This window comes from Ovis canadensis, chromosome 13, assembly GCF_042477335.2.
Source record: "Ovis canadensis isolate MfBH-ARS-UI-01 breed Bighorn chromosome 13, ARS-UI_OviCan_v2, whole genome shotgun sequence".
Lineage (NCBI taxonomy): Eukaryota > Metazoa > Chordata > Mammalia > Artiodactyla > Bovidae > Ovis > Ovis canadensis.
The window spans coordinates 34,949,738-34,976,040 of record NC_091257.1 but is presented as its reverse complement, the minus strand read 5'-3'; the positions used below and the strand labels follow the sequence as shown (position 1 = coordinate 34,976,040).

Below are 26,303 nucleotides of genomic sequence, written 5' to 3'. Positions count from 1 at the left end.
TGCAATGACTCTTAGCTTTATTTTTTGTTTTTTTTAACCATCCTCTGTACAGTGATCAATAAGGTAAAATTTATAATAGTTACATAATGGAAAAAAATCATAACCATTATTTTATTTCACACTTTTAATGAAATAGCAGCTCAACTTTTAAGAAAAATCAAAATGAAAAGTTTTCGTAACTACACTGAATAGTTTACTCCAAGAGAACAAAATAGGGGCTGTAGAGTCCCTGAATTTCCTAAAGGAAAATGTAAGATTAAAATGATTATAGTCTCTTATGAATATGGCCAAAAGATAACAAATAAATGATATATAACCAACATCTACTGATAGTCATTTGATATCTTACCAACACTGACGGAAATATATTCACAGTATAATAAAAATCAATTAAATTTTAAGGTTTTTCCTTTCCCTTACTTGGTTCTAATTAAACTGATTAAATATTGACTAAGCACTTGGCCATGTGCTTTAATGAACAGTATGTGGGTCTGCTCCACATTAGTCCTGCTGGTGGTAAACTAGACTAAAAGAAAACAGTCTTTGAGGAATGTTCTCCCTTAGCTGTGAAATCTGCCTATTTCAATACAGTTTGGGGGAAGAGGATTTTAATGGGATGGTGCCACATCGCACAAACTGGAGGACACCATATGGACTGAAAAATGAGGTAATTTTTAAATTAAAATTTTACAAGTTTGTGCAAGAGAACATTTCTATTCTTCTAGAATTTTGTTTCCAATTCCAGAAGACATGCACAGCACATTATTTTTCCATTTCCAGGGTGGGGGGAAAGGCAGATTACTGGTTTATAAAAATGCAAAAGTGGCTTTTTGTGACTATACTCTCAAATTCTAGAAATCCGATCAGTCTTCAATCTTTTGGTCACATTAATAATAATATAGGCCATCCGGTTCTACAGTAAGACTGAATTTTCTAGTAGTTTTAAGTGCCTTGAATGGGGGCACTTCACTGTTTTCATTCAAATTTTCTATTGAAGATTTTAACCTCACATTACCAAGTTTTTTGACTTTTGTTTCTACGCCTGCTTCTAAACCTCTAAATTAATATTTCTCAAACATCTCACAAGACTTTATATATTTAAAGCTGATTTTAGGTCTGCAAAACAATATTTTGTCTATCTTGAATTTAATACAAAGCAGCTAAAAAAAAATTTTTTTTTAATTGGCCTTCTCTGTGTAACTCTGGTTACCTGAAACTCTTAAAAAGTACTTTTTGGGGACCTGGCTTTTAGATGCCAGTCTTCACAGTAATGCTAAATGAATAAGGATGAGACATTACTGAAAAAACTGACTTTGAATCTAAACTACTTACAGATTTATAGAGATATCTGTAAAATATTGACAATCCTGGCTGTACTATCCTTTCAATACTGGAAAATCAACACGGAACTAGAGTTTGGGGTAATCCTCTAAAGCCAATAAGCTCTGAACAAACTAACCACTTCCATCTAATTAGTAAAAGCCAGGAAAATAAGCAAGACATTTTCTAGAAGAGAGCACTTCCCAGTATACAGTGTTTTGTAAATAGCTTAAATATCTTCTTAGCAATATGTGGGTTATTTTCTCTTTTGCATTTTCATTAACTATTAGCTCAGTTTAAGTGGAGTAGCAGTTACTAGTTGATTCTTTGCTTTATTTGATTGTATCGATATGATAATGAGGTGGGAATCAAATAATAGATTAAAATAAACGCAATTTCATGTTACATGTCCTTCCTCCATCTGGTTTGCTTCTTTTCTGTTGTTGTGTTTTGGGTGTTTTTTTCTTCCTTCAGTTTTTAATAGTAGTATATAAACTTTCAGAATGCCCTACATTCTACTGGCTACAAGCCATCATGCTGTATGGTGAAGTGACTATACCCTGACAAGATAAAAAAGATCCTTTAGAACTGAACTAGGTATGAAATATGTTTTGGATCCAAAGCCATAGTTAGGCTCAGGAAGTTGGTCTTCAAAGATAAATATCAAGGGAATTAACCTATTCTAGGTATAATACCAATATGGTTTTTCAACTGGTATTCTTCTACATAAGTAAGAATTCAATGAGCTCTAGGCAGAGACAAATCCATTTATAATTCATCCTAAGATACTACATCAAAAATACTTTTTTAAAAATAAAGCTTTTATTGTCTTTTTCTTTGCTTTGTGGCTCCCCATAACTCTTCAGAGAATAATGTTTACAGCACTGCCTATATCACTCATGGTTTCCCTAGGTAAATAATTGTTTTTTCTTTATGCTAAATATAATGAAAGTTAATTTATGCTTAATCAAAATGACTATGGTTACAAGAGTAGCATCCACTTAAAACATAATTTTTAACAATGAAATTTCAATTTATCATCATTCCTCTAGTGAAGCTAGAATAAAATTATACCTTTAAGCATATTAACAAAGAACCTAAAGGCAAAAATTTGTACTTAATCATGTTATTTAATAGATTTTAGATATATTATTTCAAATTTTAAGGAATTAAATTACATTAACAAAATACACAGCTATGTTCTCATATAAAAAGGCTTATTAATTCTAAAAGTTCTCAAATGGACTTTGAAAAGAAAGATGGGTTTAAACAGGAAGAATGCAACATGTTCAAAATTAAGAAAAATGCCTTGAACTTACAAGGGTAACAGTTACATTTTAGTTATAACCAAAGATTTGTTTAAATTTAGTTTCTTTATCTCAAATTAAAAAACAATATGTAGAATAATCTCCCAGAAGTAACATGGGTGGGTCCCCCTGCCTTCTACCACTTATTAGAAATTTTGCTAGGCAACCAAGGGATTGACGGGGAGCGTGAAACCTGAACTATTGTTAAATTAATGAGCTGCAATTATGACTTCTAAAGAACAGGTATAATACAAAATTGAGAACTTATCTCAAAATACAAATAAAGGCACTAATCACAATTTACATTTTTTCATCAGATAGTATCTTACAGTTGACTGATTCTCAATAAATGTCAGAATCAATGCTTCAATGTTAAATATGTGCTTGGGTCAAAACATTCTCTTGGAGTAAAGGATAATCAGTTTTCATATTACTACAAGAGGAAATATCTAATGAGAACCCATAAAAAAAACTTAAAAAGTCTTACATGAATTTTCTAATTGAACTTTTCCCAATCGTTGGCACAAAACCTAGCTGGACATCTATTTCATCTTCAACACACAGCTAACAATTTCTAATCCAGAACCAACAAATATTTTTTTAAAAGCATTTAGGAAATAAAACAAATTGTATTTTAAAGATCAAATAGAAAACTTGAGTCTACACTAGTAGTCTGACAAAATACAATTGACTATTAACACTTTCAGTATAATGCTGATGTGGTAATATAAAAAAATAACCATATAATTTGATAGAAGAAAATGGAGCCAGCCAATCTTATTAGATACAAGAAGAAAGATATCACAATAAGAACAAATACAGAAGTATTAAATATGATTTTTCTCAGGAAAGAATTCAGAGAATTATCCCCAGTATTCATGGCTAAACTATACAACCCAAGATAGAAATTCTGCCAAAGTGTGCTTTAGGTAAACGGGATTTTCATAATTTCTCCTGCTCCTATTCTATCCCACATAGACACCATGTTGATTCTTGTCTACTTTTCTCTCCTGTTCCTGACTATACATTATATTAAAAACAAAATTTCCCCCTACCTGGTACAGTATCACTTAAGAAAAAGGCTGAAAACAAGGTTAATGAACAACTAGGTCCCAAAGCCCAGAGAGTTTTCCTCTGGTGATTTCCAGTTCCAGGGAGTACCACCACTAAATAGGAATCAGAAAACTGTCACCACAGTCAACTAAATTATTTAGACTAAGTATAATAAATCCAGTATACCTGAAAACAGCAAAATTTAAACAACCTACAGTAAAAATATTAAAATATCACTTTTGAATAGGTATTGATATTTTTATGAACACTGAATCCTATTTTTTACCCAAATGAAAGAATACTGCAAAAATAAAGTATTATTCTCTATGTATGTATATTATCCCTTTCATTATACCAAAAGCACATATTTGAAATAAAGAGGATCAAAACTACAATACTTCCCCCCTCTCTTAAGGTATGCACTATTTAGATTACTGTTCGTATTAGACACTGCCTTAAAAATGTTTTAATGCTAGCCAATAAAATAAACTTTTGCTAGATTATGAGTTTTTAACTAGCAAAAAATTTTTTTAAGTTGTTAGTGTATTAAACTTGCGTTTCATAGTAATATTCTAAAGGCCACAATTAAGTTCAGCAGTTTCCTATAATCTAGTAAAAGATTTTAGAACACGATGTATAATTACACAAATGGATATTGTTTCAAGCCTATTACACTACAACAGATTTAAGGAAAGTCATATGGATTTTTTTAAGTAATATACTGCTGGTGGTAGAGATGCTATCACACAATTTGAAATTCTAAGAAATAAAATGAACTGTTTATTCTTCTGCTTTTTAGCTACTGCCCAAAGCAGATGAAACAGTTAACTTTTTACTGATAATAAAGTTGTTTGTAATTGATAGTAAAAATATATTTCAAGTGCCTTGTTATATTTTCAGTGCTGGTATACTTTAGTACTTTCTGATAGTTATATATGCATTGAATAATGTGACATTCTTAAAAATACCATATTTAATCAAAGTATTTACTATCAAAGTTGGGCTTTGAAATAAATATTTTACTATTATTAGTTTTTAACCAAAACCAATCCCATGTTGTAGGCTGAAAACTGAACTTAATTCTTCTAAGATAAACACCCTTCTTAACTGAGATGATACTAGAAACTTAAAATTATTCCATGACTTGCAATAATGTGGGGTAAAGCAACTCATTTAAAAGGCAGGTCTCACGATTTTCATCCACTCCTTAAATATATATCTTTTAGCATATTTCTTTCTCTATAATAAAGTTCTGTCCAAAAGTAAGTGGTTTACAGAGGGAACAAATATTTAGTGCTGGATAAGTTTGCAAACAGTACCTGACAATTTCCACAACTGGTAATTATCTGGTAGGGGGAGGGAGCAGTCAAGAAATGAAAAGAAACTGGTCATTAAAGTTATTACAATATTTCAGAAAACATTAAACATATGACAAATATTTCTTAAAAGGCAGTCGTTGAATAATTAGAATAAGCAGTCTGAAGAATTCTGTTGCTGAAAACAGTTATACATTATGTTTATCCAACTGAAGATTAGTGCATTAAAAAAAAATTTAAGTAAAAATCTTTTATGTTCCAGTTCAGCTGCACTTGATTCAAGTGTTGCTCACAGAGGTTTGTGTTGTTATAAATTAATTAAACATGCTGCTGCTTTAGCAGCCAAATGTACTAGGTTCATGTCACAGAATAAATAGAGTCTCTTTCGAGCAAAAAAGTTATCTCACACCAATCCGGGAGGTCATCCACTCTAGACCTTGGCATAACCTGAAACAGAAAGCAAAAGTCTTCTCAAGATAAAAAAACTATACACTAAAAACTGAAAGCATCCTTTAAGTCTACTGTAAGTATACTTTAACAAGTATAGGTCTAAACATCAACATATAGCTACTATATTACAAGTTATTTCTAGTATGAGAAATAATGAGAAGGTCAGTTTGATTTGAGGATAAGTAAGTTCCTGTAAGTTCCTAGAAATAAACTGGGTAGTCCATTTATAATACAATGGGTTCTCCTCAGCCTACTATGTCCAAATGTAAGTTCTTAGAAAAGGAGGAATACATTAGAATGGCATTTTCTTAATTGTTCATTGTTTACAAGTGTGCCTTCCAAAATGACTCCTGATAAGAAAGACATGCTGCTGCTGCTGCTAAGTCACTTCAGTCGTGTCAGACTCTGTGCGACCCCAGAGACGGCAGCCCACCAGGCTCCCCTGTCCCTGGGATTCTCCAGGCAAGAACACTGGAGTGGGTTGCCATTTCCTTCTCCAATGCATGAAAGTGAAAAGTGAAAGTGAAGTCGCTCAGTCGTGTCTGACTCCTAGCGACCCCATGGACTGCAGCTTACCAGGCTCCTCCATCCATGGGATTTTCCAGGCAAGAGTACTGGAGTGGGGTGCCATTGCCTTCTCCAAGAAAGACATGCACTCTTGTGGAAAGCTGGGAGTTTAGACTTAATTTCTTTGACGTCTCCTCTTCTATTCCAGTTACATTAGTTTTCTCCCAGTTAATGAATGACACAAGTAAGAAATGAACAACAACTGAAAATCTAGATTGTAAAAACTTCCTTCGAAAGTTTGTTCTTGCCCTCTTTTTGGTAAAACATTCCATTTACACTAAAAGTTACCAAAAAAATTGTTGGTAACTTAGTTAAATTGTAATTTAACAGTAGCAATTGAGTCAAATTCTTTCAACCTGAGTCACCATAAGAACAAAAATGGAACAAGATTCAGAGAAGAAAGCAAGTTGGTGGAAAACACTTGTAAGAAATTTGAAAGAAGTCACATCCTCACCCTTCTCCTGTTAAAGCACAGCAGGACTGAATGTGCCATGGATGATCCTTAATTGAGCTGAGGGTGAGGTATTTAGAGATTTCAGCTGCTGTCATACACCCTTTCATATCCTGTTTATTGGCAAAGATAAGGACCGCAGCCTTCCGTAAATCCTGCAATCAACATGAAATCTTTTATTAACGTTTTAATTTTATATTGGAGTACAGGCAATGAATAATGCTGTGATAGTTTCAGGTGGACAACAAAGGGACTCAGCCATATATATACATGTATCTACTCTCCCCCAATGAAATATTTATAATATGTCAAATATCACAATTCAAAAGAAAACTAATGAAGCAGGAGGGTAGAATAGGCCCTACGGAACAATTCTAGTGAAATCTCTGTACTTTAAAATAATCAGGCACTAATCATTTAAAAGTTTTGTTGAAATAAAAAATGACGTCAAAGAACCATGATTTAATGATTCACTCTAAAAAAGACATTAAACTAATATAAGCTGGATATTAAAAGTTATTTTTCTGTTGTTGGGCCAAATGGGTCAAGCTAAAAGTAAGATAAACCTGAATCTGAAATAATGACTTAAAATTATCTGAGCAATATTCTAGTAGGTGAATATAGTATACTATACAATCTCTCCAGGATTTAAAGGAGAGTACTGAGGGCGAGGGGTGGGAAATACTGCTAATTAGTCTGTCCAACCGAAGCTCATTGATTAACGTTCACTGCAGAACTGGAAACACTGGAAGTAACTTCAATGTTCATTAACAGAAGAACAGATCAAGTGTAGTATATATACTTAGAGTAAAATACTATATAGTTGTTGATGGGTACATAAAATTGAAGTAATAATGTGCACAGTAATAATATGCATACAATTCACTACTTTTAGAATGGTGTAATCTTTCAGGATCCTCTCAGCGAGAAGGGAAGAAAATCAGATTGGAGAGATCTCATAAGGTATTTAACATCTTATATTGAGTGGTAGCTACGTAAATGTTTTACTTTCTAAGTCTTCTGTATATATGAACTATTTAGAATTAAGCGACCCCATGGATTGTAGCCTGCCAGGTTCCTTTGTCCATGGGATTTTCCAGGCAAGAGAATACTGGATTGGGCTGCCATTTCTTCTGCCAGGGGACCTTCCTGACCCAGAGATTAACCTTCACCTCCTTCACTGGCAGGAGGGTTCTTTACCACCGAGCCACCAGGGTAGCCCATTATAAACTATAGAGAGGAAAAGATCTTAAATTTTCCATTCTCTTGCCACAATTTATCAGACTTTTTAAGGTATGAACAAGTAGTTTTAACTGTGAAAATTATTTTCAATTAACAGCATCAGTCTCCAGATTAATGTATTAGGTTTTAAGTTTGATAAAGTATTAAAATTTTTTGACTTCATGACTTTCATCAGTTTGATATATAAAACTTTGTTAACGAAGAAATAACCAACAGCAGAGCTCATTAATCTTTGTGAAAACACAAAAGCAGTATATGGATACCTTACTCCATTTATGTTTGTTTTCAAAATTTACCTCGTGAGCCAACATTCTGTATAATTCTTCTTTCGTAATAGCTAGTCGTTCCCTGTCAATGCTATCAACCACAAGAATGATGAACTAGAAGACAAGCAAAAAGAAAGAAAATTGAATGGGATGTTCATGTTTTCTGCAAAACTACTCTAAGTGTTAGAAGTACTTTCTACTATGGCAATATCGTCACTACAAAACTGGTCTTTTTCATCATAAAGAATTTGTATTGTACTGAATCACATCAAGCAGTAAAATCCAAATGTTAATAAGAAAAATAACTCACAACTTCAATAAATAAAAACCACGATGCAGTTTATTTTTTTTAAGTGATATTTGAATATATAATATGCCCTTAATATATATACTAAGATTTCCTTTAAAATGCAAGTAGTAAAAGGTACTTTTAAAAAAGAAAGCCAGTCTTAAAAAAAAGTAATAGTAATTTAAATAACTCACTAAAACTTAAAAAAAAAATTTTTACATAAAATATCAACAATAGAAGGTCAAGAAAAATGTGTTAAATGGAAATAAATATATACACACTTGGATGTTATACTAATACTCTAAGAGAACAGAAGAAAGCTATTGATTATGGTGTAAATAAAGAAAGGTGTATTACATATTTAAAATTAAGCATCTTTGATAAGAAAAATAAGATACAATGAGAAACGGCCCCTAAACTGAACATCTTATACAGAAGAAAAAGAAATGAGACTAAATATTTTGAGGGTTATAGAAGAGGAATCAAAAACACAGAAGGGTAGAGTCATATTGTCCAAATGACCTTACAATTAGGGAAAAGAAACAAACAGAGCAATTCGAGCACAAACTAACAAGAGCTTATAAAGAGATAAAATGAAATCTAAAACCAGGGGATAAATATAAGAAATATGGGCAAGTCAGAATAGACAGAATACGGGGAAGTAACTCTGTAAGTTAAAGAAGGAAGGTGTCAGAAATTAGTCAATGACTGTGTAACTTACTGTATGGAGGTATTTCAGCTTTTAAATGACGCCTCCATGTAAACAATTTAAGAAGCAAGATAAGAAGGATGAACAAAGTGAACAAAAATCACTATGTAGATAAAATCTCTACCTAAGAATCTAAGACTGCAAATGCTATGTGCTATGCTACTGTGCTACATGGAAGGCCAAAAGAGTTCTCTGTAGTAATTTTGATATTCTTGTAGAAACAGTTTCTAAGGACAATTCATGTAAGTGGAGTCACTAATAACAATACATTATTAGTGAAGTCTTTTTATATCAACAAACTGAAAAACTATCATTTAGGAATGTTATCAGTACATATGAATCAGCTGGAGCCAACTTTGATCTATTCACCAAAGGTAACTGCTCCTTTCAGACTTGGAGTTAACTGTGAGCTTTGAAGAAATTACAGCTATGTTAAAATGTTGTTCTTCCCTTATTCTAACACATTTTAGTTTCAGAATGTTAATTACTATGTTATGTAGAAATATAACTAACCTATAACCACAAATATTAGCTTATCAACCTATCCTCCCCTTGCAAATAAAAATAATTAAGCACTACTACAACTGCTAAATATCTATGATATGCCATCATGGTTTGACCAGTCACACACTGCACTAGAATATATACACACATACACATAGGCTATTATATTATAAATCTAGAGGAATTTTTTTTTAATTTTAAAAGACAAATTATTCACCAAAAATTCCTTGCATCAATACTCCCACCTCCTCTGCAACTCCTTCTCAAAAAAAAAAGTCAATTTTTAAGGTTTCATTACAGAAAAAGTAACTGGTTTGGTGTACCTCTTTGTAAAGAAAAACTATGGATGCAATTGTGCATTAGTATTCCTGAAGATAAACCTCTCTCAATAGCACTGAACTTTTTTTTTTTTTAAGAATTTGCCTCTAAAAAGATTAAATAAACACAAACATAAAAGATATTCCATATTTGCTTCCTAGGTTGACTCAAATAATGAAATAAGTGACAGCGAATGCTAGGAGGATGGCTTGCAAATCATTTGCTTTTTATTTAAAATATAATCTCACCAAAAATGTGAATGTTCAATTCATGTGATTTAAAACTCCTATATTAAATTATGCTTAAAATATTGTATTCCTCTCTAACCACAGCCTCTTGTAAGGCTGGGAAAGGTTATATAGCTTATCCTGGTGTCCACGTCCTCCAGCAATGGAGATACTACAGTATTAGCCTAAGGATGAATTGAGAGAGCCAGGCAACAGTAAACTCCACTAGTGATAGCTCCCACTATTCTTCCAACTTGCCTTTCCTCTTTAATTTGAAAACCTCCAATTCCTCACAGAAAAAGAATGTTATTAAAAGGGAACTGTCACTATGCCTTCTGTACAGCCTATCTGTTTTCTGGGTTTACTCTTTGGTTCTTCTCATTCAAATTCAGAAGTAACCTCAGTATACCTCTGTATTTGAGTAATACGTGTTCCAGGATGATCGAAGTGACTCTTGACCACCAATATCCCACATAAGAAAATGAGTGTTCTTCACAACTATTTCTTCAACATTGCTTCCTATGGTTGGAGATGTATGAACCACTTCATTCATTAAGCTGTTAAAAGACAGACACCATAAAAACTCTTGTAAATCTTGAGAACCCAAAGCAACTGTTACCTCTGTATTTTCATATGAATCCACCTTTTTTACTTGCACCAATGATGGTAATCACCAGCAATAAAAATAGAACTTTGCAGAACATTTGTGCAAACAAACACCTACACAAACAACAACTGAAGGAATGCTTTTTGGCTCTTAGAATAAACTACAGGCTTGATCTGGACACAACTGCGTGGAGTGAAAGTGCATTTTTGTGGCCAGAATTCCAACAGTCCCATGTCCTCTTATCAGTTAGAGCAGAACCAATCCCCTAGGCTGAAAGAGCAAATTTCTAGGTGACTGTGTCATCTATACTTGTAAAGTAGTAACCAACGAATAGTAAGCAGGCTATCATTTTTTAAAGACTGTCTACATGAGAAAACTGACACTTGGTTCAGCCATAAAAATTACTGGATGTCTATTAACTAAAACTACAGTCGATGTGCCATTCTGTTCTGGGCTCGAGTATGGTGGTTGTTTAAGTCACTAAGTCATGTCTGACTCTTGCGAGCCCACAGACTGTAGTCTGGTAGGCTCCTCTGTCCATGGGCTTCTCCAGGCAAGAATACTGGAGTGGGTTGCCATTTCCTTCTCCAGGGGATCTCCCCGACCCAGGGATCAAACCCAGGTCTCCTGCATTTCGGACAGATTCTTTACCAGCTGAGCTACAAAGGCTTGAGATCATCTTAAAGAGTGTCTACGTGAGAAAGCTAACACTTGGCTCAGCCATAGAGATTCCTAGATGTCTATTAACCAAAACTATAGTCGATGGGCAAATGAAAATACACTGATGTTCATATCACGTGTATTATCATCATCATCCTATTAATCAATTAATTCAACAAAATTTATCTGCCTATAATATGTCAGTACTATGTTGGAAGAAGCTTGTAATTCTCCTTTGGGTTTAATGTACATATTTTTGAAACTATATGCAAAATTACTTCAATGATGACAGGTTTCTAAAATGTTTATTTCTAATGTCCAAAGGCTAAGGCATACATAATGACAAATGGATGAATGCTTTAAAGAAAAACAAGTAGTCATTCAACCCTGAAACAACAAGCCGTAAGTTGGTAGCTTTTCAGCAAAGCAGCTGAAAAAAAGCACTAAGCATTGCTTAAGTGAAGTATTTCTGGAGAGTTGTCAGCTGATGTACTTAAGATGAGGCAGCAACAGACAAGAAGCACACAATGGAGCACTGTATTTTATAATTATTTGTTAAAATGCCTGGGACACAGATCCACTTCCACTGTTTAACAAGGATCACTGCATTGGCACTGAGAGGATAATGGGAGGCAGTGTGACAAGTGGATTGATGGGCTGTTAAAATATCCTGAAAGTAATGTATTTCTCTGGAAGTCTCAAGCCTCTTGTTGCAAGCCGCTAAAGCAGTATTTTCAGGTGTGATCTTCATTTCTTTTGATTTGACAAGTCTGGGTATGTTAAACAATTCCTGAGCTGTTAGTCAGGAGAGCAATAATAGCTTTAATATATCATTCTATTCACATGGACTTCAGAGAGGGAAGAGCTCAGCAAAATGTACTTTATCCCATCCTTCCCTCACAGGAATGTGTGCTTCAGTTATTTTTAGTTTAATATTAATTCTTTTTTAAAGGCTGGAAAAAAATGAGTGTTTTTGAAGGTTGTAGCAAACATACAGCAAATTTACCTTAAAAACTGCTTAATAAATTTTGTGTTTGGCTAAATACAAAACCATATGTTTAAGTTTTCCCCTTATAATGGCATCTCATTCTTATTAATTATACAAAATTAGCTCCAATATTGAAAATAAAACTGTTTAATTAAACACCCATACTTACAATTGATAAAGAATGGTGGTTTTCCCTGCGTTATCCAGTCCCACTATAATTACTTTGTGTTCTACAAAAAGAAAGCAAAGCAGAAACATTTAACACTGCTGTGCACTTCAATTACATGCTTTCAACAATGATTATTAGTCAGCTCTCTAATGAGGATCATTCACTGGATATTTATTCCTGGATTAAGGTACAGACAGAAAGAAAACTTTATGATGTCAAGACTATTTGCCTTAAGTGAGGTAATTGTTATGACGTTCTCTTTCTCTTATAAAAGAATCTGGGAGATGGGTAAGATGCAGGCACGAGAGAACTTTGTCACTTATACTGAGTTTGGGGGAAAAACCCAAATAGTAATCTTGATGAGACAGTATGACTTAGAATGTAAGTTTAGAAGGAAAAAAAAGCATTGTACAGACCTGCTTGCCCTCTCTACCAATCAAATTAGTTATTAAGTTGTTTTTACAGTCGGATGTTTTCCGACCTACCCATACCAAGATTTTTTTTTCTTTCTACTTAAAAATCCAAAAAAACTTAAAAGTATTCCCTGTCAATAATAAGATGTATAATTTCTTTTTTTCAGACACATAATTTCAGCCAGACTTTTTTCCCCCCATTAATTTCCAGACAAATAAGCAATTACTGAGTTTTTCATGCTTTTTCAACTGTTTCCACCCTTCATACAAAAACAACTCTTCAGTTCCCTCCTTCTAGTGCCTTATGTTAGATGTGCCATTTCTTTCATAACACATTTTTAAGGCCCAGCTAATTATTCTGTTAAGTAGTAGATATTTGGGAACTGCCTTAGAATTCAGAAAATACTTTACGTATCGTCTTTGCTAGACTTTTAGCCTATACAGAATGTATGATTCCTCTTTCCCAGGGCAGAACATTTAAAAAGTTACCAGTGAATTCAACAGGGTATGTAAGGAAGTTGTCATAAACACAGCCACATAATCAACTGATTTGTAGTGAATCTGCTACATTTCACATCAGAGCCCCGATGCTCTTGGTAACTGCTGATGAATGTCAAAGTTCTGATTATACATCTCATCAAATAGTATCAATACTGCACCCGTCAAAAAGAGGAGCCATAATTCACATACGAGTTCTCATGTGACAAAACATCTCTGTCTTCTCATGACCCACGTGCTACACAGGCACTGTCTATAGTGCTGCGAGACAAACGACATGTCCTCTGGAAAGGCTATTTTCACTATGGCAGGAGTTACTTTCCAAAAAAAGAAACACAACTTGTTCGCTTATCTTAACTCACTGATAACCAAAGATCAACTAAGAGACTAAGCTATGTAACTGTCAGTGATTTCCTGTAGAGCAGCTTCGATTAAAAACAATTTCCTTTGCCTTTCATAATTAACTAAAATAGATGTCCTTTCATTATTTATTTACCTAGTATGCTAAAAACACATATTTCAAAATATATCAGTTATGGTTCAAGTGAGTCTCAAATTAAGGTGAGAGGATTTATGCCAAAGGTCGAACTGCAAACTGCTACCTCTGAGATGAACTTGAAATATTTTAATGTCATTTTTATTTACAGAGCAGGGAATAGATTTCCATTTCACTAAAACTGAAATTTCTAAAGTTATGAGGAGAAAATTATACAACTATATATTTTTATAACTACAACTTCTCTTCAACATGTATATGTAAGCCATATATTCTTATCTTCCAGCTCTTCAAACTACTCTCCATGAATACAAAAAAAGTTAATTTTTAGTTACGCTTAAAGAGGGCAAATCATAACATGGGTAACACTAAATTCTTTATTTCAAATGGACTTTACAAGTGTAATTAAATTAAGATTTACTGTCTTTTCCCCAATGTTTCCAGATAGCATTATTTATTTAAAAAACACGTTGTCATAGAGTAATAGGCTGCCCACGCTTAGGGAAAGGAATGTGTGTTTTAGGCATGGTTGTGTGTGGAAAACCAAGTAATTCTGGGGTTAAGCCATAACAATCAGAATGACAAGGAATCCAAACATTTTAGAACTGTGTCACACACCACGAGATGGTCTCTGTGGGCATCTTACTTCACTAGAAACCTCTTCCAGATCATTTGGGCTCTGGAGATGCATCAACTAGTAGCATTGGAAACATTATTCTCAGACCTTTGTTGACAGTAGAGGTGCAGCTTGGTCTCTTGGAAGAGATTTCTAGTGAAGTAAGGTGCCCACAGAGACCATCTCATGGTGTGTGAGCCAGCACAAAGCAGGTTTATTTGTATTAAATGAAGGAAAATATTCAATCATAGAGCTTTTGTTTAATTTTGACCAAGTGTTTGCACAGAAGTTTTTTGACAGGGCTTGGCTTTGGTGTTTATTCTCTTGGATTTCCTCAAAAGCTGCACCCACCCATTCCCCACCACCCACCCCCGAGCAAGGAAGACATAAAGACTATACAGAACGAGGCTTCAAAGAAAATTAGTACGCTCACTGGCTTGTAGACAAATATAGGTAAAACGGCTAACAGGAAAAATATGATGAAAAAGGAACTTCAAAAAAAAAAGTAGGAAAAAGAACAAAAAAAGTTTCTCCTTTTATCCAACTAAAAAGATTTTTATATACTTAATTTGTAGTTTTAGTAAGGATAACAAATAGAATTTATAGTTTTAGCATAGACTATTAAACAATGAAAATGGACTAACGCCAAAAAAAGTATATAAAATGACCAATTTTTAATCTTAAGACAAAAGATAGTCACCTAAATATCATGAAATAGGGATTGTTATCTTCTAGATACATAATATCTGCACTAAAATTGTCATATAATGAGAACAAGCCCTCTATGAACACAGAGAATGTGAACAACTATGTAACTAACAAATAAAGATGCCCTATGCCAAAATTTAGTGACTTGGAAATTTAAAATACAGCATGTATAGAAAATAAGTTTGCATTACTGCAATAGGTAGGGAGTAAAATGTCAGAGAATATGAGGTCACAACCTGAGCCCTGAAGGCCTGGACAGCAATGAGTTGTAGCCTGCCTTCTGGAGAAGGCAAAAGGGAGAGCCATTTAAAATCCCTGTCCTGTATTATACTACTACAGAATCATAAAACATCATAGCTTTATTTGCTCCTTCTCTCCCACCTCCTCATCAAAGAATGTGTTACCTACACAGCAAATCGGAGGAACCTAGGTCTCCAAAAAGGCACAAAAATACTGACTTGGGCCACCTTGCGTATTTTATAGATTAAGAAATTACAGGCCTATGAAGTTAAATAAAAAAAAAAAACTCAAGATGCTATTTTCAGCAAAAATACACTTTAGGAATGAAGGTAAAACAGGCATTTGCAGATGAAAGGAAACTAAGAGAACTGATTCACCAGCAAAACCACACTACAAAAATGGTAGTGTAGTTGATTTGGCCTGAAAGTAAATTATACAAGATGGAAATTCAAAACATGAAAAACAGGAACGTGGATAAATATGAGAACATTTTCAGTTCAGTTCAGTTCAGTCGCTCACTTGTGTCCGACTCTTTGCGACCCCATGAACTGCAGCATGCCAGGCCTCCCTGTCCATCACCAACTCCTGGAGTTCACTCAGACTCACGTCCATCGAGTCCGTGATGCCATCCAGCCATCTCATCCTCGGTCGTCCCCTTCTCCTCCTGCCCCCAATCTCTCCCAGCATAAGAGTCTTTCCAAATGAGTCAACTCTTTGCATGAAGTGTCCAAAGTACTGGAGCTTCAGCTTCAGCATCATTCCTTCCAAAGAAATCCCAGGGCTGATCTCCTTCAGAATGGACTGGTTGGATCTCCTTGCAGTCCAAGGGACCCTCAAGAGTCTTCTCCAACACCACAGTTCAAAAGCATCAATTCTTCAGCACTCAGCCTTCTTCACAGTCCAACTCTCACATCCATACATGACCACTGGAAAAACCATAGCCTTGACTAGACGGACCTTAGTCAGCAAAGTAATGTCTCTGCTTTTGAATATGCTATCTAGGTTGGTCATAACTTTTCTTCCAAGGAGTAAGCGTCTTTGAATTTCATGCCTGCAGTCACCATCTGCAGTGATTTTGGAGCCCCACAAAATAAAGTCTGACATTGTTTCTACTGTTTCCCCATCTATTTCCCATGAAATGATGGGACCAGATGCCATGATCTTCATTTTCTGAATGTTGAGCTTTAAGCCAACTTTTTCATTCTCCTCTTTCACTTTCATCAAGAGGCTTTTTAGTTCCTCTTCACTTTCTGCCATAAGGGTGGTGTCATCTGCATATCTGAGGTTATTGATATTTCTCCCGCCAATCTTGATTCCAGCTTATGTTTCTTCCAGCCCAGCGTTTCTCATGATGTACTCTGCATATAAGTTAAATAAGCAGGGTTACAATATACAGCCTTGACGCACTCCTTTTCCTATTTGGAACCAGTCTGTTGTTCCATGTCCAGGTCTAACTGTTGCTTCCTGACCTGCATACAGATTTCTCAAGAGGCAGGTTAGGTGGTCTGGTATTCCCATCTCTTTCAGAATTGTCCACAGTTTATTGTGATCCACACAGTCAAAGGCTTTGGCATAGTCAATAAAGCAGAAATAGATGTTTTTCTGGAACTCTCTTGCTTTTTCCATGATCCAGCGGATGTTGGCAATTTGATCTCTGGTTCCTCTGCCTTTTCCAAAACCAGCTTGAACATCAGGAAGTTCATGGTTCATGTATTGCTGAAGTCTGGCTTGGAGAATTTTGAGCATTACTTTACTAGTATGTTAGATGAGTGCAATTGTGCGGTAGTTTGAGCATTCTTTGGCATTGCCTTTCTTTGGGATTGGAACGAAAACTGACCTTTTCCAGTCCTGCGGCCACTGCTGAGTTTTCCAAACTTGCTGGCATACTGAATACAGCACTTTCACAGCATCTTTCAGGATTTGAAACAGCTCCACTGGAATTCCATCACCTCCATTAGCTTTGTTCGTAGTGATGCTTTCTAAGGCCCAGTTGACTTCACATTCCAAGATGTCTGGCTCTAGATTAGTGATCACATCATCATGATTATCTGGGTCGTGAAGATCTTTTTTGTACAGTTCTTCCATGTATTCTTGCCACCTCTTCTTAATATCTTCTGCTTCTGTTAGGTCCAGACCATTTCTGTCCTTTATCGAGCCCATCTTTACATATAATGTTCCCTTGGTATCTCTAATTTTCTTAAAGAGATCTCTAGCCTTTCCCATTCTGTTGTTTTCCTCGATTTCTTTGCATTGATCGCTGAAGAAGGATTTCTTATCTCTCCTTGCTATTCTTTGGAACTCTGCATTCAGATGCTTACATCTTTCCTTTTTGCCTTTGCTTCTCACCTCTCTTCTTTGCACAGCTATTTGTAAGACCTCCTCAGACAGCCATTTTGCTTTTCTGCATTTCTTTTCCATGGGGATGGTCTTGATCCCTGTCTCCTGTACAATGTCACGAACCTCATTCCATAGTTCATCAGGCACTCTTATCTATCAGATCTAGACCCTTAAATCTATTACTCACTTCCACTGCATAATCATAAGGGATTTGATTTCGGTCATACCTGAATGGTCTAGCGGTTTTCCCTACTTTCTTCAATTTCAGTCTGAATTTGGCAATAAGGAGTTCATGATCTGAGCCACAGTCAGCTCCCGGTCTTGTTTGTGTTGACTGTATAGAGTTTCTCCATCTTTGGCAGCAAAGAATACAATGAATCTGATTTCGGTGTTGACCATCTGGTGATGTCCATGTGTAGAGTCTTCTCTTGTGTTGTTGCAAGAGGGTGCTTGCTATGACCAGTGCATTTTCTTGGCAAAACTCTATTAGTCTTTGCCCTGCTTCATTCCACATTCCAAGGCCAAATTTGCCTGTTAGAGAACATTTTACCCCCTCTTCAAACTGAATGCAATACAATATATTAAAATCTGGGGAATAAAGCCAGGCAGTACATAAGAGGAACATTTAAAGCTTTAAGATGTTTATATATGAAAGGAAAAAAAGATAAAAACAATGACACCCTGCTGCTGCTGCTGCTGCTAAGTCACTTCAGTCATGTCCAGCTCTGTGCGACCCCATAGACAGCAGCCCACCAGGTTCCCCCATCCCTGGGATTCTCCAGGCAAGGATACTGGAGTGGGTTGCCATTTCCTTCTCCAATGCATGCATGCATGCTAAGCTGCTTCAGTCGTGTCCAACTCTATGCAACTCTATGGACAGCAGCCCACCAGGCTCCTCTGTCCACAGGATTCTCTAGGCAAGCATACTGGAGTGGCACCCACCCAACCCTTAAGAAGGTAGGGGGAGGGGAGGATAGGAAACTCAAAAGTAGATGGGAGGAAATGAAAAACAAGAATTAGTGAAACAGAAACAAAGAAACAAAAGAGAAAATTAAAACCTTTTCTTTGAAAATATCTAACAAAACAAAGGTGGGACTAATACCAGCTTTAAAATTGATGGTGAAGTTACTTCAAGAAAAGAGAAAGTCTAAAGGTAACAGATGGCTCAGAGGGTAAAGAATCTGCCTGCAATGCGGGATTCCTGGGTTAGGAAGAGTCAAGACACTGAGTGACTAACAAATGAGAAACATTTCTGTTTCAGTAAAGACTCCAAAGTAATCAACTGGGGGGGAAAAAGCCTTCAGCAAATTCTACTGGGACAAATATCCACTTAAAAAAATAAAATAAAATAATGAATCCCAACCCCAAAACAATCTGAGATGACTCACAGACTAAAGCATCAAATCTAAAGCTTCTAGATGAAAGGAACAGGACACAGAAAGTAACAATCACTTAAATAATAATATATAGAGAAATGAAACTTCACCAAAACCAAAACTTCCAATCAGCAAAATTCTGCGTTAAAAATTGAATAGAGAAGTCATAGGCTGGGGGGTTAGGGGTGGATATATTCACAAAACACATGTGACAGAAAACTTAATTCCAGGATGCATGCTAAGTCGCTTCTGTTGTGTCCACCTGTAGCCCACCAGGCTCCTCTGTCCATGAGATTCTCCAGGTAAGAATACTAGAGTGCGTTGCCATGCCCTCCTCCAGAGGATCTTCCCAACCCAGGGAAAGAACCCATGTTTCTTACCTCTCCTGCACTGGCAGGAGGGTTCTTTACCACAAGCGCCACCTGGGAAGTACAATTCCAGTATAAATAAAAAGTTTTTCGACCCCCAAAAAGGGGGCAGAGAAAAGGATTCAAACATTGTGCAAAGAAAGATACACAAACGGCCACTTAGCACATGCTGCTGCTGCTGCTAAGCCGCTTCAGTCGTGTCAGACTCTGTGTGACCCCATAGATGGCAGCCCACCAGGCTCCTCCGTCCATGGGATTTTCCAGGCAAGAGTACTGGAGTGGGGTGCAATTGCCTTCTCTGAGTTAGCACATAAAGAAGTGTTAATACCCAAAAGTCATCAGTTCAGTTCAGTCACTCAGTCATGTCCAACTCTTTGCGACCCCATGAAACTGCAGCACGCCAGGCCCCCCTGTCCATCACCAGCTCCTGGAGTCCACCCAAACCCATGTCCGTCAAGTCGGTGATGCCATCCAACCATCTCATCCTCTGTTGTCCCCTTCTCTTCCTGCCCTCAATCTTTCCCAGCATCAGGGTCTTTTCCAATGAGTCAGCTCTTTGCATCAGGTGGCCAAAGTACTGGAGTTTCAGCTTCAAGATCAGACCTTCCTATGAACACCCAGGACTGATCTCCTTTAGGATGGACTGGATGGATCTCCTTGCAGTCCATGGGACTCTCAAGTCTTCTCCAGCACCACAGTTCAAAAGCATCAATTCTTCCTTCGGTGCTCAGCTTTCTTTATAGTCCAATTCTCACATCCATACAATGACTACTGGAAAAACCATAGCCTTGACTAGACAGACCTTTGTTGGCAAAGTAATCTCTGCCTTTTAATATGCTGTCTAGGTTGGTCATAACTTTCCTTCCAAGGAGTATGCATCTTTTAATTTCATGGCTGTAATCACCATCTGCAGTGATTTTGGAGCCCAGAAAAATAAAGTCAGCCACTATTTCCACTGTTTCCCCATCTAAAGTCACCAGAGAAATGCGAATTAAAACTAAAATGAGACACCATTACACACCCAACAAAATAGCTAAAATTAAAATACTGACAACACCAAATGTCGGTAAAGATATGGAACAAGAAGAAGCCTCAAATGTTGCTGTAAAAGTAAAAAAAAAGTAAAACCACTTTAGAACAATCTGACAACCCATCATGATGCAGATGAATAAACAGACTGTGGTATATTCATGCAATGGAATTACTTATAACAGCTCTATAGGGAAAGCTCCCAGGGTAAATACACAGAAACAGAAAATAAACAGAGACAGAAACAAACCTAAGACACTTGGAAGACATAGCATTGTGAAGCAATGACATAAGAACAACAACAAAATAACATTTAGCAAATAATAAGTTTTTATAAATTAGAAATATAACAGCTAAAAATAGTCAACAGGATTGGAAGACAAAGAAATAGCCCAGAACTCACACACACACACTCAAAAGACAGAAAAATGGAAAGGACATTTAGTACCATATGACCAATAAGATTTACAGGTTAGTAGAGGAAGAAATCCTAAATTTAAGAAGAAAACAGATTTCCTAGAATGAAAAATACTGGGAGCTAGAAGACAGTAATACCTTCAAAATTCTGAAAGAAATGCTTTCCAACTTGGAATTCTATATCCAGCTCAAGTATAAATCAAAAATGAGGAGTCCAAGATATTTTCAGGTATTTGGAATCACACACAAAAAATTATCACTTTGGACACCTTTGCAGGAAATTTCTGAAGGATGAACTTCATCAATGAGTACAGTCAGGAAATAAGAAAAAAAGAAATTTCTAATAAAATCGAAAAGCAAAGGAAATTCCTCGAATGGTAGCAAAGAAAGTCCAGAATAGTAGTATAGCAGTCAAAGATGAGAAACAGGCCCACTAAGAGCAGGATGGAATACTGAGGGGGTGAGTAGGAAGAATAGATCATGATAGGTGTGATGCAGAAACTCTACTGTTCTTGCCTCAAAAATTTCACAGACAAAGGAACCTGGGGGGCTACAGTCCATGGGGTCACAAAGAGTTAGACACAACTGAAGCGACTTAGCACACAGCATGCACAAAGAAAACTAAGGCAATGAGATGTGATTATTCAAGGTGGGGGGGAAGCTGTAGAAAAAAGGGAAACATAATTATAGCATATTGCAGCTCAGTAGTAATAAAACTTTACAGTCACAAAAATGAAAAGACAAGATGCAGATTAACCCAAAATACTATCCTAGGATAATGAGGGAAAAGGGTATAAAAATACTAATTTCTCTCCTACCACAATAACACAAATAATTAGTACACCTGTAACAAATATAATGTTATGTGGTGATTATATCTCAATTCTTTAAAAACCCCAAATTATGTTTAAAATTTCCATGTTATCCAGAATATGCATATTATTCAGAAACGTGTGATTTGACTAATATATCATTTACAGACTTTAGAACTATATAACTTTTTAAAAAGTGTGTTACTTTGATATAAAATTTTTGTTTGAAAAACAAGAAAAAAAGTTCTTTTATATTGGGGATACAATAACAAGACAAAGTTCATGCCTCAAGGAATTCATTTCTACTGAAACAAACAGATAAGTACTGTAAACAACTAAATTTATATGATTACAGGGAGTGGTAAGTATTACTCAGAAAAAGAAGGTGGGTAGACACAGTGAATGTTGGGGTAAAAGTGGTCAGGAAAGGAAAGGGCTCTCTGAGGAATGACATTTGATCAGAAATCTGAACCATTTGAAGGTATGGATAAAGCAGGTTTTAGAAAATAGGGCAGTGATAAATTTAAGTCTGCTGTGTTTGAAACTAGCAAAAAATCCAGAATTAAGAGCAAAATACTAATAGGAGACATCAGATGTAAGCCATCAGAAGTGAACAGTAACAACGTCATACAAATTGGCTAACACTGCTCAAAATGATAGCATGAAATTAACCAATGAGAAGGAAATGATGAGTTAATGAAATTAAAATGTCATTGTTCTTTGGTTCTGAAAATGAACTACAATTAAAATCATATTCCACTCATTCCTAACTCTGGGTAAAATAAGAAATAACTGATGACCAACTGTATAGTGGTGACAACACAGAAAAAAAGACCAAGGTCTAAGAGAGTTAAGAAAGTTTAAAAAAAAAGAAGAGTGCTCAATTTCAGAGGTGAATCTAAAGACAGGTATCAACATATGTATTTTCTACAGGCATAAGCTCATTTTATTGCACTTTACAGGTATTTCATTTTTTACAAATTGAAGGTTTGTGGCAATCCTGCATTATCAGATGATGGCTAGCAATTTTCAGCAATAATTAAACTAGGATCTCTACATTGTGTTTCAGACATAATGTTATTGCACATTTAACAGACTACAGTATGGCCTAAACATAACTTTTATGTGCACTGGTAAAGCAAAAAAACTGTGTAACTGGCTCTTTTGCAATATTTGCCTTATTCTGGTAGTCTGGAACCAAACTTGGACTATCTCTGAGGTATGCTTGTACAAAACACAGAAACAACCAAAGATATACACAATAGTTTGCAAAGATAATCAGATTTTAAATTACTTCCTTCATTGATAAGTACATTGAAGTAATCAGTCTCCTAGCTTAAAATAAGGAAGCACAAAAATCACAGAGATTAAGTATGTACTTTGCATTAGCTTTATTTAGCCAAACGTGCTGTTAGTATACTTATTCCCAGAAAGGTATCACATTTATGAGAAGATGCCTGGTGCTCTAAAATACTATAGGAAACAAAAGTTGGAAGAAAGATAAGGGAAAGGACTATTTAAGGCAAGATAAACAGTCCTCAATTCCCTCTTTATATTCCAGTCATCTTGGCACTGACGCCCAGGGCCACTCCTCCCTCTTCTGATTCAACTGGTCTGAGGTGGGGCCTTGGGCATATTATTCTAATATGCAACCAAGACTGAGTGATTTGAGTATCACTGGATGTGTCACAGTAGTGAAAATGGAAAATGCTGAGACTGTCAGATGATACAAATAGAAAGTAAAAATACAGAAGTAAAGTATCAATCTGATCATATTATTCCCCTGCTCTAAAAGTAACATACAAGGACCAAACTCTTGAGGGGCTCTATGGCTAGCAGGTCTACACACAAGACCTTCTATGATCTGGTTCTCCCGGTTACCTCTCCAACTTCATCTCCTCTAACTACCCCGACAGGCAAACTAAGATACAGCCAAACAAAACTACTTACCCCACTATTTCATTCCTCTCCTATTTGCATATCAGTCCTTCCACTCAGACTGCTTAGCATGCCTCATAAACACCTATTTATCACTCAAGTCCAAGTATATCTTTTCCTGTAATGTCTTCTAGGAACAACCTGAGAAAAAAATTTATTGCTTCCTTCTCAGTGACCATCACCACGCTTTTATTACATTATCTGTGAAATAATTTACCATGCTGCATCTTTTTTTAGTACTTTGAGAGCAAGTAACTACCTTAACTTTAACTTTTCTGTTTATTTTTAACCTTTGTCTCTCCTATGCCTAAATCTCATGTCTGGCTTTATGGCCTATGAGTAAATGTTAGTTGTATGAATGAATACAATGACAGAATAATCATCACGTAGTTCTAAATTTTCTAAACAAGGAAGTTAATGGAAAAGAAAAATTCCTAAACAAACAGTTATGACTTATAGAAGTAGCCCATTGAATGTCTTTCATCATCTCTTTCATCATCTCCTGAATTTTCCCTCTTCATACTTTATTCCCTTCTAGTCTGATTAGTTAGTTAAGTCACTCAGTCGTGTCCGACTCTTAGCAACCACATGGACTGTGTAGTCTACTCGGTCCATGGGATTCTCCAGGCAAGAATACTGGAGTGGGTTGCCATTTCCTTCTCCAGGGGATCTTCCCGACCCAGGGATCGAACCAGGTCTCCCGCATTGCAGGCAGATGCTTTAACCTCTGAGCCACCAAGGAAGCCTAGTCTGATTAAGAAGCCTCAAAAAGATGATAAACAGGGACTTCCCTGGTGGTTGTGTGGTTAAGACTTCACCTTCCAATGCAGAGGCTGCAGGTTCAAGCCCTGGTCAGGGAGCGAAGGTTCCACATGCCCCAGGACCAAACATAAAAGGGAAGCAATACTGTAAAAACGTCAATAAAGACTTTAAAAATAGTCCACATCAAAAAAAAAATCTATAAAAAAATGATAAACACAGTAATAATACAGAAAGGAGAGAAAAGGGGATGGGACAAATTACAGAGAACTCTTGAAACTATGAGAAAAGATAAGCAGGTGATTATTAATCTCTATACTTTCAAACATGTCCTAAAATGTTGCTTTATAGTAAATTCACGTAATGAGGACTAGAAAACATACCCTGCTGAAAAAATAATGTATTAAAGTTATGGATAATATCCATATGGAATTAAAACTGGCCACTTTGAAACCTGCAGTAATTTCATTTATACACACACGTATATGTGTATGCATATATCCATCTTTATTAACTTGTAACCTTGAAAAAGAACAAGTGACTAAAGTCATTTCATTCTCCTAACTTCTTAAATCCAGAAAAAATAAATCACATTAGCAATAACTGATTGGTACTATCATAATACACTGGCTTGTATTATGTTCGGATGGTAAATGCAAAATAAAACTGTTTTAATTACTGAGATAACAGTTAAAAGAATGCCTAAAACTTTACCTACAGCCGGCCCTATTGTCTGGGTATATTCTCTTCATAAGCCATCACGTCTTACTCACTCTGACTGAGAACAGGTTTTACCAGCTTCTCGGCCGTTTGGACTTGCAACTTTCAGACATCTCAGAACCAGTTTCTAAACTAATTACGGACACGCAATATCCTCCACAGAACCAAAAGCAATGAGTTTTTCAATATCGAAGAAAGGATTAAAGGGTTTAGTACGAAGATTTCCAGAAACCCGTGTATCTCAATTCATTCCCAAGTCCGGGAAAGCGGGCGAAATCAGAGAGAACGTGACGGCGAACTGGATAAAAGAGCAGGGCGGAAAACAAAGCAGCACTAGTAACGTTATTTTTTTTAAGTTGATGGATTTCTGGGCGAACACATCCTGGGGCAAGACTTAGGATACTTAACTAGAAAAGGAAAAGGCCCTCCAAATGTCTCCGGGTAACATTAGGTTGCTCTCCGCTTTCCTTCGGTAAAATTTCCAAATTCTTGGTTTGGATCCCAGGACACCAAATGCCTCCTATTCTGACTTTCCATTTCTCGCAACTATCATTCCGTTTCTCGCAACCATCACTTGCACCTTCTTCCAACCTAAAACAGTGAGTTTCTACGCACCTCCCTTATCTAAGTCACTTCTCTGCGTCTCAGAACGTTTGTGAGGGCCCTGCCTTACCTTGCCCTAACCCCCAAACAGCTGTCCCCTCCAGCGGTTAGACCCTCTGCCTCGGATTCGAGCCGTTGCGCAGCTCCATCCTTCTCACCTTGGTTACAGAAGAGGCTCCATAGTTTTGCGAAGATCAGCCCCATCATGAGCACCTTGGCGGGCCGCGGGGTCCCTCAGCAGCAGGTGCCGCTGCGCCGGGCCCCCCACCGCGGGACTGGCCGTAGGGCACCGAGGTAAAGCCGACTGGGACCGCGCGGCGAGGGCACTGGTTGGCGGAGAAGCCGAGATCTGGCGCTCAGCTACCCGTCAGAAGGCACTGCGTCGAGCCCCTGGCCGAGAGTCCTTTGTTCGAACCCACTGAGCCCAACGCCGACCCGTAGTCCCCTCGGTCTGAACCCACCTACCCACCAGAGCTTCAACCAGCCCCAAGCCCCGCCTCCGCTCCGCCTCCCTTCTCGATCCATGGACC

General features: G+C 36.5%; 1 protein-coding gene across 1 annotated transcript; it reads right to left on the bottom strand.

Annotated features, from left to right (window-relative positions):
* Positions 1-26,303, bottom strand: ARL5B (ARF like GTPase 5B). The gene is made up of 6 exons (XM_069547390.1): positions 25,932-26,303; positions 12,444-12,504; positions 10,429-10,576; positions 8,003-8,086; positions 6,468-6,619; positions 1-5,443 (listed from the first exon to the last, which is right to left on the bottom strand). Exons 1-6 carry the CDS (start codon positions 25,978-25,980, stop codon positions 5,395-5,397), a joined length of 543 nt encoding a protein of 180 aa, XP_069403491.1. The 5' UTR covers positions 25,981-26,303; the 3' UTR covers positions 1-5,394.